The sequence below is a fragment of the Chiroxiphia lanceolata genome, chromosome 9 (genome assembly GCF_009829145.1).
Source record: "Chiroxiphia lanceolata isolate bChiLan1 chromosome 9, bChiLan1.pri, whole genome shotgun sequence".
In the NCBI taxonomy this organism is placed as follows: Eukaryota; Metazoa; Chordata; class Aves; order Passeriformes; family Pipridae; genus Chiroxiphia; species Chiroxiphia lanceolata.
In genome coordinates, this window is record NC_045645.1 from 10105044 (window position 1) to 10116068 (window position 11025).

Genomic DNA, 11025 nt, shown 5'->3' on the forward strand with positions numbered 1-11025 from the left:
ATTTTCCCTTTGGAAACTAACACTTTAAAGAGTGGTGGGCTTTGCAGAAAAGCCTTGGAAGCCCTCAAAATGCTTGGGATGTGCGATTGATTGCCACTGCCACTGTGCTGCTACAAAGACCAGAGCAAAGACCTCACTGTGAGCATCAGTGGGAATGATAACCAGGGCTGGGCTGCCTATTCACTCCAGCCAGCCTCAGGCTGAGCCTTGCAGCCAGGCTTAAAGGAAGGCCCATCACACCACCTCAAATCAGGGGTCATAAATAACGTGCTGAGCATCAGGATGATAGGAAGCCCAGACCCCATTTGGTACGCTGGCTTTCAAATTCAGTGGCTGGACACTTGGAGGCATATGATGATGTCTCAGTTTCTGTAAGCACACGCTGAATTAACAGCAGTGTAAGTAAAATCTACGTGCAGTGCCTGCCTCCAGCACATGCATGATCAGACACAGGGGCACTGCTGTAAAAACTTTCAAAAATGGCTGCCATTCTCATTAATTTACAGCAAAAGCAGGTGAAAGCTAATTGCAGGATGCCATGCAGCTCTTTGCTCCCTTTGTGCTGACACTGCTGGAAGAAGTGAGATCTCTGAGGGAGCATCATTTGTTTCAGGAGGGATGGCTGCCCAAAACCACTAACCAGTAACTTTCACTTTTTCTGTTTAGAGCCGTGGAAGGAAGAACCACACTGTTCTCAGCTCTGCCAACCAGTAAAGGTGATGTGGCTCTAAGAAGTGCAGCTGCCATCTGCAAACTCACAAAGCAGTGAAGGACACCTCCATGCCACAGCTACCTTGGTGTTCAGGGCAAGGTCTGAGTGAGCCCAGCAATGCCAATCCAGCCTTAATTTGCTGTGTCTCCCAGGCATCATAATCTAAACCCACTGGTATGTTTTATCAGAAAGGCTGGAGGCATCTCCCAAGCTTCTCTGTGCTATGATCAACACACTTTCATGTTTTTCTGGGCAAAGGATGAAAATCTATGGGAAAGTACCAGAGGATTATGAACACTCTCCAGTGACTCAGTGCCACCATCACTGTCAGGCCAACTGCAGTTTCATCTGGGCTTTGGTTGTCAGTCCCAGCCAAGTTCTGATGGAGAGCACCATATGCTCTGATAAAACAAGCTCATATATGGATGCAATCTGCAGGCAAGAAACATCCAAGGCTGGAACAAGAACACACAGCATAAAGAGCACAGGCATTTTCAGAGTATCAGAAACTCTGGAGTTAAATTACATGTTCTGCTTATAACATTTACTTGATGCAGAGTCTGTTTTCAACCCTCTGTCTTCAAAACATTCAACACATGTGAAAAACAAGCCCACTTACGTGACTGTCTTGAAAGGATGGAGTCCATAGGAATTTCTGACACTTAGAAACCTGCCAGGACAAACCTAATTTTCAAACTCATCCATACATTCCCTTGGTAACAAACTTATGCTTAAGACAAGCTTTCTAACCGTTTGTATCAAAAGCTGTATGAAGACACTTCAAGTTTCCCATTTTTGATGATGTTCTGCCTTCTCAGGTCCAACTTGTGGAGCAGCTTCTGCTGATCCTGATCCCACTGTTGCAACTAAGCCATTGCCTGCAGCTAAAAGGCAAGAAGGGATTCTTGAGCATAACTTCCCAACAGCTGCTTCAACACAATCCCGGGCACAGACATCTGATCCACAGGAAGAAGCTTTCCACCTGCTAAAATTGTGGAGCAGGTAGTGCCTCTCCAAGGTAGATGTCATGGGAGAGGGCGAAATGGAGACGGGGTGGCTTTGAAAGGGATACGAATGCCCTTCTGAGAAAGGGGCCACGTTGATCCACGAAGAGATATGACAGACAGGGCACCCTCTTCCCAACTTTTGGCAAGGCCCACCCAGCCGTGGTATCTGCAAAGGCAGATGGAAGGCTGGGAACAGGCAGGACCTCCAAACTTGTTAGAAAGGGTGGAAGCATAGAAGTGTATTCAGAATGCTGACTTCAGATATTATAATTACAAAATAAGCCTTATATTTCTTTAATTCTTTAATTCACCTCTTTTGTTGAGGCTTTATCATTCTCATTTTTAAGTATTTTTTTTTGTTTTAAGTATGAAACCTGACCTATCAACAGAACCCAACACAACTGCAGAAGCCAAGGCCCTAAGACAGAACAAAAAGGAAGAAGGACAAAAAGTAAATATATGACAGCACTTGTACCAGACCCCAGATGTCATCCTGCTGTGCAGGAGGGAAAGCTGCACTGGGGAGGGCGTTTCCCTGCTGCCCCCCTTGCTGGGACGCAGCCCCCAGGATGCCCAGGGAAGCTGCTGTTCCCAGCACCGGCTGTGTGGATGCTGGGATAGGAGGATTTGAGGGCTGCTGCCTTTCCGCTCAACAGGCAGCCCTTGTTCGAGGCACAGGCAGACCAGGCGACCACAACGGTCCCTTCTGGATTGCCATGGATGAAGTGGGAGTATTGTATGAACAAAACGGACAGGATGGAGTCTGCTCTGCCAGAGTGAGCCATGGAGCAGAGCTGGGGCTTTCCTCCTCCCCCTCCTCTTTTAAGTAATTTCAGACAGAGATGGAAACACACAAACACCTTTCCTATCTCAGATGCAGGCGCTGAAGAGGAGCTCTGGTTTGCAAGACAGTGCCCGTGTGAGGGTTCCCCAGCTGTGGTATGCAAACCATTTTTGGGCGGTACATGGAGGCACAAGCATCTGGAGATACACCGTCAGCCTGTATCTAGACAAACAAAGTCAGACCAAAACAGTCTAAGAAAGGCATGCATATTAAATTGAGATTTAAAGGGTATAAAAATAATCCGTTTGATCTGGGAGTGATGTTTATATTATTTTCTGTGCTCACTACAAACAGACAATTAAAAAATGTCATCTGCTGTAATTGTGATCCCATCGCCTGCCTGTCTCAGCAGCAGGTACACAGGATTCAAAGCACTTCTGGCCATGAAGCAGTTGCACGTAATCCTGCTTTTCCTGGAGACACATCTTCAGGCTCGCCAAATTCCACCAACTCAGGAAAGCCAGCACATTTATACCCCTGAGGACTTAGTCTGCCATAGGTACAGTATTTCCTTGTTCTGCAATTAACACCTCAAGTATAATTGTCACTAATCTCCTTTTGATAGGTTGGTTGGTTTTTTGGTGGTTTTTTTTTTCTTGTTTTTACAAAGCAAATCAAAGAAAGTGGATTTTAAACACCTCCAAAGTATTTCTCTTGTCTTTACTTCCAGTTATCTTTGGCTCCTTTGGTCTTTCAGGAGAGGCACCAAACTACAGATTGGTATTGCACTTAGATCCTGACTGTTGCTTTAATAAGAAGCTTCCCAAGGCTCAAAAAAAGCTCCTTTACTCCCAAGTTATGATAGAATCTAACTGCACAACCCCATGCCAAGACGCCACTTCTGCCAACCTGCCTTTGCCAAAGCACTTCCAGACCAGCCATCCCTGCTGCCTCGCAAGGAGCTCATGGCCACCAAGAGATCCTACAGGTATTAAGTGATACATAAACATCAACGACCAAACCCCATCTAGGGATGCCCAAAACACAATGACAACTCTCCACCCACACAGCTTCTTGCATGTGGTATGGACTCAGTCCTCCCCACCACACAGAAGACACAGCATGGAGAAGGCAACACCAAGGGGTTGGGACTGTCCAGCTGGTTTAGTACAGTCAGGTCTTGTTGTCCCTTGCTGAAAACCAGAAATCATTGGCTCAGCAGTTTCTTCAGGTGTATAGAAAGACGTTACCTACACGACCAGTGAGTGCTGCACAGCAGGATAGTCTCAAAAATAAAAACAACAACCCCAACCCAAACAAAGCAAAGTTGCTTAGCTCATCAAATCCAGCTTTACAGCATCCAAATAACTCTAACCTCACCCCTCATCTTTAATTCCTCCCACTCCTTACACTTAAATGACAATCCCAGGCCTGTTTGCACCAATTTTTGTGACAAAGCGACAGGGCCCATGGCAGAGCTTAAATCCTTTTTGTTCTGAAAGCTGGAGGATGATACAATTTTCTACACAGAAGAGGAAAGTTAAGAGTAATCTAAATTGTTAGCCCAAATTATAAGATTATATCCCCACTTATATAAACATGTCAAGGTCCAGCTAGTGTAAATATTTACTTTCAAAGTTCATTTTAGCATCAAGCTTGTCACAGAGGAGGAGATGCTAAATTTGTAAGAAAGCTGCAGAGATATTAAGGTTGTAAGAGGTCTATCCATCTGTTGCTTCAAAAACCTCCGCAAGGCAGTAAAACTTGTGTTGTACAGATTAACTGGAATTGACAGAAGAGAGAAAATTAAATTAGAGGCAGAAAATAAGAAGGGCAGTAAATTATGTGCAGTTTACATCCCACCAGCCTGAAACATATGCTCCCATAAAGCCAAATTCCACAAGCCTCGGAAGCAGGTATGCCAGATGAAATCCCTCTATTTTATGGCACAAGCAAGACTTTTTGGAAGCTGTTCTACCTGCGCAAGCTGCACAAATACAAGCTACTGAAGACCCTCATCTGTCCTATCGCCCTTGCTGACACAGCCTTCCCCTCTTCTGAGATTAAACGCTTGACTTAGCACCCATCAGCAGAGCACAGGTGGCTGCTCAGAGTTTGTTAAGCACAGGGAGTCCCTGCCAAGGGAAAAAAGCAGGTCTGAGAGGAATAAATTTAACCCTAGATGCTACATCTGTGAGGCCAGGCTTCCAAACATCCCACCTTAGGGGTCAGGGCAGAAGGCTTTTCCCCACCTGGCCCACATCTCCTGCATCAGGAAGAGGTTGGTGGCTGGTTGCAGAAGCTCCATGCAGTGCTGCATCTGGGCAGCAAAACCCCAAGGTACTGGGGAAAGCCCCATGGAACCTGCCCCAGCCAGGGTCACCCCAGTTACCCCCCCTAACAACTCCATGCTCCAGGAAGGAGCTGCAAGGGACTCCTGGCAAAGGGACAGGCTGCAATTGGGCTGAGGATGATCAGATGAAGGTGGAGTGAGGTCCTCCCATCATGCCTCTTGTTTTGCAGCTCAGAGTTCCCCACAGCTCTACAATGTGAAGACACCAACCGGCTTAGCAGGGGCAACTTCAGACCCACCCAGCTCTTCAATTGCATTTTCAGATGTGTTGCAGTGACCAGTGAGACAGGGACAGGGCAGCAGGGACTCTTCCACACCACCAAGCTCGTCTGTGGCCCTAACAATTTCAGGAAGCATCTTCTAATTCTCTAAATAGAGCCCTCCCGAGAGGAGGAAGCAGATGGAGAAAGTTATTTTCCCCCCTTGGATGACCTGCTTTATTAATAAATGCACACTCAGTTCTTTTCTGCCTTTTTTACTGAGTTAAGTGCAGACGTGGAATTTCTGGGAAGTTCACAGTGTTGGTGATGAAACCTCTTGTTCATGCAAGAAACCAAGGATTTATGCCTGCCAAGTGCACTCATTAGAAGAGTAGGTTGGTTATTCAGTAAAATCCAGCTCCCTGCCAACTCAACTCAAGTTGGAAACGCAGGAGAAATTGGGGGTCTGGTTCAGTGGATCTTCATCCAACTTACTCCACCAGCAGCGCTCTTCTGGCAATGGCTCCACGACTCTGCTCCCCAAGATCCTCAAGAAAAGAAGATAAAAATCTTCCTCTTATGCATTTGCTATCAAGATAACCATTGTACTACTTTTAGATGAAAGACAAGAGTGGATCTTTCTAACAACTCTCGCCAAATTAAAGCTGAAGGAAGCGCCTGATAGCTCTGCTTTACTAATTCAGACTTTCTTAGATGTTTATGATAATTGTCTTCTGGGTAATTTGTTTAAATTTGTGTGTAAACAAAGGGTTTGTACACATCTACAGCCTCACAAAGAGTGTGTCATTTCTGAAAGACGTTTCAGCCATAGTTCATTCTTTTCATTTTCCCCTCAGAGAAAACCAATTCAGGTCCAAATTATGGCAGTACCTGCTGTGGAAGCCAGTGCAGCGTCATAGGCCTCTGCAAATCAAATGACCAGTTTTAATATTTCCTAGAGTGGTCCTCAAATGAGAAAAAGCCTTCTGTTTTCCTGCTTCTGTGAATGTCTTCGGGCAGTTGCTCAAGAGGCGTAACTCAGTTTAACTGCACTGGAGGCCATTGGCCTTGAGCCTACATGCACAAGCAGAAGACCTTAGCTGAGTCCCTCCACCTTAAAAGAAGTTATTTCACCCAATTGTGCTCCTCATTATCTTACATAGCACTCTTTTTTTTTTTTCCCACTGAACATGTAAATACCCATTAACTTGTACCTGTCCAGCTTTCTCTTACAGGAAGGATTCAGCTACAGTACCTTTTTTTCCACTTTCCAAATGTTTCTTTAGTTCTTTTTTTTTTTTTACAAGCTCAGAAAGGGAGAAAATGGGAATCAAGTGCTTGGAAACTATAAGCTCATAGTCTTCCCTAGCAAAAGACAGAGAGAAGAGCAAGCCAAACCTCCTGTGAGTGGGGCAGCTGCTTTCACAGCAACTCATGCCCAGTCATCCACTGGCAGGTCCGATACTACTGGTCTGGGTGTATTTGAAAAGCCCATCCCCAAACACGCATCGTGGGCTATCCATCCCCAAACACACATCATGGGCTATCCATCCCCAAACATACATCATGGGCTATCCATCACATAATCACCTTCCTTACTATGTCCCACCCATGCTCTTCACCTGCCAGTGATCTAAACCAGTGATCTAAGCTGTTGAATTCATGTTTTTACTTTTAAATGCTCCTCACCCAACAACAGAACAACAACAAAAAACCCCAACAAAAAAAAACCAAAAACCCTTAACAAGCCAACTCTGGTGTTTACCTTCCAATTTCCACCTGTACTAACCTGAAACAAAGCAACAATCACAGTTTTGCTGTATCACATTATTCCCTGCTAACAATGCCTTCCAGTGATGCTTGATAAGTCCTGTTTACCCAAACTATCACAAGTAGAATAACACATGTCAACTAACTGCTTTTTCATTTAGGACCCTTAGTCTAGAGAAGGAAGCAAAACCCTTTTCCCATTCAAATAGCACCTACTCATTCCAGGAATGCCTCAAGTTAGGAAAACTTGCGTAAATAAAAGTTTAAAAGTTCTGATCCTAGGAGTTATTTTACTAGGAATCCAAACCTTCTGTTTAAATAGGTGGGTCAAGCTAGTTATGTTTCTACTTATATTAGTTTCATATATGGCATATCAAGTATTTTTATTTTTTCCAGATCCGAGGAGATGAAGCTTTCTGCACTGGCCTCTATTCTTGTGGGAATACAGAGAGAAAACCATGCCTCTCTTCTTAATGTATTAGTGCCTCGTAATATACACCAGATGATCAATAAACTACATAAAAATTAAATCAAACTGACAGTCTTTAAAAAATGGGCTCTAAGCAGAAACAATTGTTTTAAAGACTGTGGTGTCTGGAGTATTAAACTCACGTGCTGTTGTGTTATTAATCTCTTTGTTGGAAGCCAGTTGATTTCCCCTGCCTGTGTCTGTCAATTAAATATTCAGCATCGCAGCCACAATGGAAGGGGTAATGTTTTGGAATGCAAAAAGTTTTTGGAGACACACTGTTGACAGTTCCCTTCCATGCCATAGCAGATCCAAAAGCCATAGCAGGCAGGTAAACCCAGACCTCTGCCAGCGGCTGCGAGATGCCTGAGAGCACTTTAAACTTTTAAAGGAATGAGTTTAGCGAGGCATGCGAGTGGGGCGAGGGGAGAAAGAGAGAAGCGCTGGTAAACCGGACACCCGAGCGATACACAGTAACTAGAGCGGCAAGAGTTTCTGTTTTTCATGATTAACCAAAACACGAGTCACCCCGGGCTGGGCGGTGGAGCAGCCGTAGAGCACTGCCTCCACCTGGAGCTGGCCCCGGCGCCACCGAGGTGCCGCCGACCCTGCCCCGGGGTGCGGGGCCCGGCGCGGGGGGACCCCCGGGGTAGCATCCCCGAGCCCACAGTGCCCCCTGCGCACCGCCAGCGCCTGGCCGGGCTGCTCCCCCACCCTCCAGCGCCGCTCCGGGTGCGGCAGCGTGGGGAGCGACACATAAATAAAACAATATCGGTAATACTGAGCAGATCGGGGTGCGGGGCTGCTGTGCCCGGCGGACACCCGGCTGCTTCCCGCGGTGACCCCCGCGTTTCCCGGTCCAGCCCGATCGCTCCCCGGCCCGGCTCTCCCGGCGGCCCCGCTCCGCTTTTGTTTGGGAAGCAGAGCGGCCGAGGCACGGCCGAGCTCTGCCCGCCCGCCGCCGCCAAACTTTCCCAAAAGTTTTTCTCGGTGGTGGGAGACGGGCTGGGGGTGCCGGGAGCGGGGAAGAAGGGTCGCGGAGCCCCCCCGGTTGCTCACCCATGACGAGGCAGAGGCAGTCGAGGCAGATGAGCAGGGCTTTCTTGCTGCTGCTCTTGGCCGGGTTGTTGTTGAGCGCCGGGCTGCCCCCATTCTTGCTCTCCGGCGGGATCGCCTTATCGTACTTGTAGCTCTGCATTATCGGGGGCGAGCGCCCGGGGCGAGCCGTGCCGAGCCGAGCCGGGCCGTGCCGGGCCGCAGGGAGCCGCTCCGAGCCGGGCCGTGCCGCGCCGAAGCCGCGCCGCGCCGCCGGGGCTCGCACGCCGTGCGCCGGGGAGGTGCTGCCCGCGCCGCCGGAGCCGCTCCCGGCCTCTCCGGTGGGGCACGGGAGGCGAGAGGCAGGCGGGTCTTCCAAAGGGGGGGAAAAAAAAAATCAGAACAGCAAAACAAAACCAAACCAAGCCCAAAACCACCAGCAAAGGGGCGAAAGGGGGAGCGAGGGGAGAAGTTTGCGGGTGTCCCAAGGCGGTGGAAAAAGTCCTGGAGGAAAAGCCGGGGGGAAGGATTTAAAAAAAAAAAAAAAAAAAGTGTGTATATATGTTATGTATATGTATGTATCAAGGTCTCAGTCCGCGGGGAAGGAGGTGACGGGCGAGGAGCCCGGCGATGCTGCCCCGGGGGCAGGTGGGCTCCGCACTGGGCTCCGCTGCGCTGCGCTGGGGGCTCCCGCCGCGCCCGCCCCGGCCGCTCTGGGAGCCACCGGCTCGGTCCTGCACTTTTATTTCGCGAGGCCCTTTCCACCCCTCAGGAAAAAAAAAAAAAAAAAAAAGAAGAAGAAGGGGGGGGGAAATCAGTCACTTCGCTTCGGATGGGATATCCAAGTAAGCACAGCCCCTTTCCTGCATCTGACATTTTACATAGATAATTAACTCCACATTTTTTTCCTGAGGGAAGTTGAAAAAAAAAAAAAAAAAAGAGTTAGGAACTAAAGTTTCTCGTAGACCAGAAGGAGGGAGGGAGCCTCTAGCGTTCATACAGGATTGCAGGGCGGGAAGGAAAACAACCAGCCGATCCAAGGCTGGAGGACTCCTGAAAGGTGGGAAAAGTGTGAAGGGAAGAAAACTAGTAACAAATAACTTTAAACATTTTTCTCCTGTTTTTTTCTTCCTGCCCTCTAGCTCTGTTCCATGTGCTGAGACAGGGCCTTTTGGAGGGGGCATGGTGTGTGTGGTTCCCACAGACCCTGGCAGACCCCACCGGGGCAACCCTGGGCTCAGGGCTGAAGGACAGTTTGGCTGTGCCACCCCACCAGGTACCTCCACTGAACCGTAGCAGCACCACCTTCATCAAATGAGTGTAATGAGAGAGCTGAGAGTTGGGCGAGGGACTATTATGTTGGTTAATCGTTCCTTTGGTCTAATTAAAAATCACCAAGGAAGTAAACGAAAGGTTTCCCAGGAACCCCAGCTGGCAGGATGGCGATGCTCACAGTTCTGAGCAGGGGGTGCAGGCAGTGGGAAGAGTGGTGCTACCCAAGGGAACTGCTCAGGACAGCATCTAACTACTTTTCTTCTTATTTTTTGGTGTTGTATTTGACCTCAACCTTTCATCTGTGTGCGGGCAAACAACTGGCTGGCGAAATCGCATGCCAAGGCACATATCCTGCTGCATCCCTGGTGTTTCCCTGCTTGCAGAGGCAGGGAGGGCAGGGAGGGAGGTATGACAATGGTCCCCTGCTGCTTTTCATGGAGCTGCAGACTATAACTGGAGTGCTGGAGATTGTGCCTCGGCAAGGGCAGGTTTTCCAGGAATCTGTTTAGACACATACCTGGGCATACTGGGGCCAGCCTGGGAGGAAGAAAGCAAAGTGGTTGTTTTCATATTTTACATTTATATGTGCGGTGTAAAAAGAAAGGGAAAACAGACCTTGGACGTTCCTCCAATTCTTTCATTGTGCCTCAGCGACATGCACTCAGGTGCCACCTCACTTTTGAGGAGATAGCTTTCATTTGCCCACTATCACCCCATGGCATTGAGCACAAAACCATCAGTTTTGGCCCAAAATGGTGCCCCACGGTGACAGTCACCCACTCAGGGGACCAAGCTGCCTGTGGAGGACACATCTCAAGGTCTTTCTCTCTTTCCCCTAACCATGGCAGAGGTGCGGGTGCCTAATTTAGGCTCCTCAGATGCCTGAAGCGAGTGGAAAGAATCTTCACATGGGAATTTTCCCCCAGCTGAGAGGCCAACCCCGCGCCAGCTGTGGGCACACTGCACATCCCAGCTTGCCTTCACTGTGGGGCCAAGCATCCACCTTTCCCCACACCCTTCGGAGCCTGGCCATGCCAAGAGGAGCCTACAGATTTCAGCAGCTGGCTCCAGCCTCCCCACATCCTCAGATCTGCTGGTTCCCTGGGTTAAATTCCATTTTGTGTTTAAAGGAAATAAAAAATAAACAAAAATTGAGACTTATCATTGTAGCAGCAAATAAAAAAAGAGGCTTTCTTGTACTTAAAGGGAAATTGAAATTATAGTTTTATATTTGCATTTACAAGACCCCTCAGGCTACTAATGTTTGCATCTTCATAACAAAAAGATTGTACTGTTAATTGATGCAAGCCAGGGCATACAAATAAGTCTGAATCTTGGACAATTTCTTAAGGGAGCAGCAGCCACTACAATTGTCCAGCTCACATTTGACAATGGGTAAGTCACTAGCACCAAAAAGCAG

General features: G+C 48.1%; 1 protein-coding gene across 1 annotated transcript in view; it reads right to left on the reverse strand.

Moving 5' to 3' along the window:
* Positions 1-8548, reverse strand: part of PLPP3 (phospholipid phosphatase 3) — a 44203-nt gene extending 35655 nt beyond the window's left edge. Inside the window, exon 1 of the mRNA XM_032696378.1 lies at positions 8355-8548. Coding sequence (XP_032552269.1) covers positions 8355-8493 — 139 coding nt within the window. The 5' untranslated portion in view covers positions 8494-8548. The remainder of the gene's footprint in view (positions 1-8354) is intronic.
* Positions 8549-11025: the final 2477 nt, after the last annotated feature.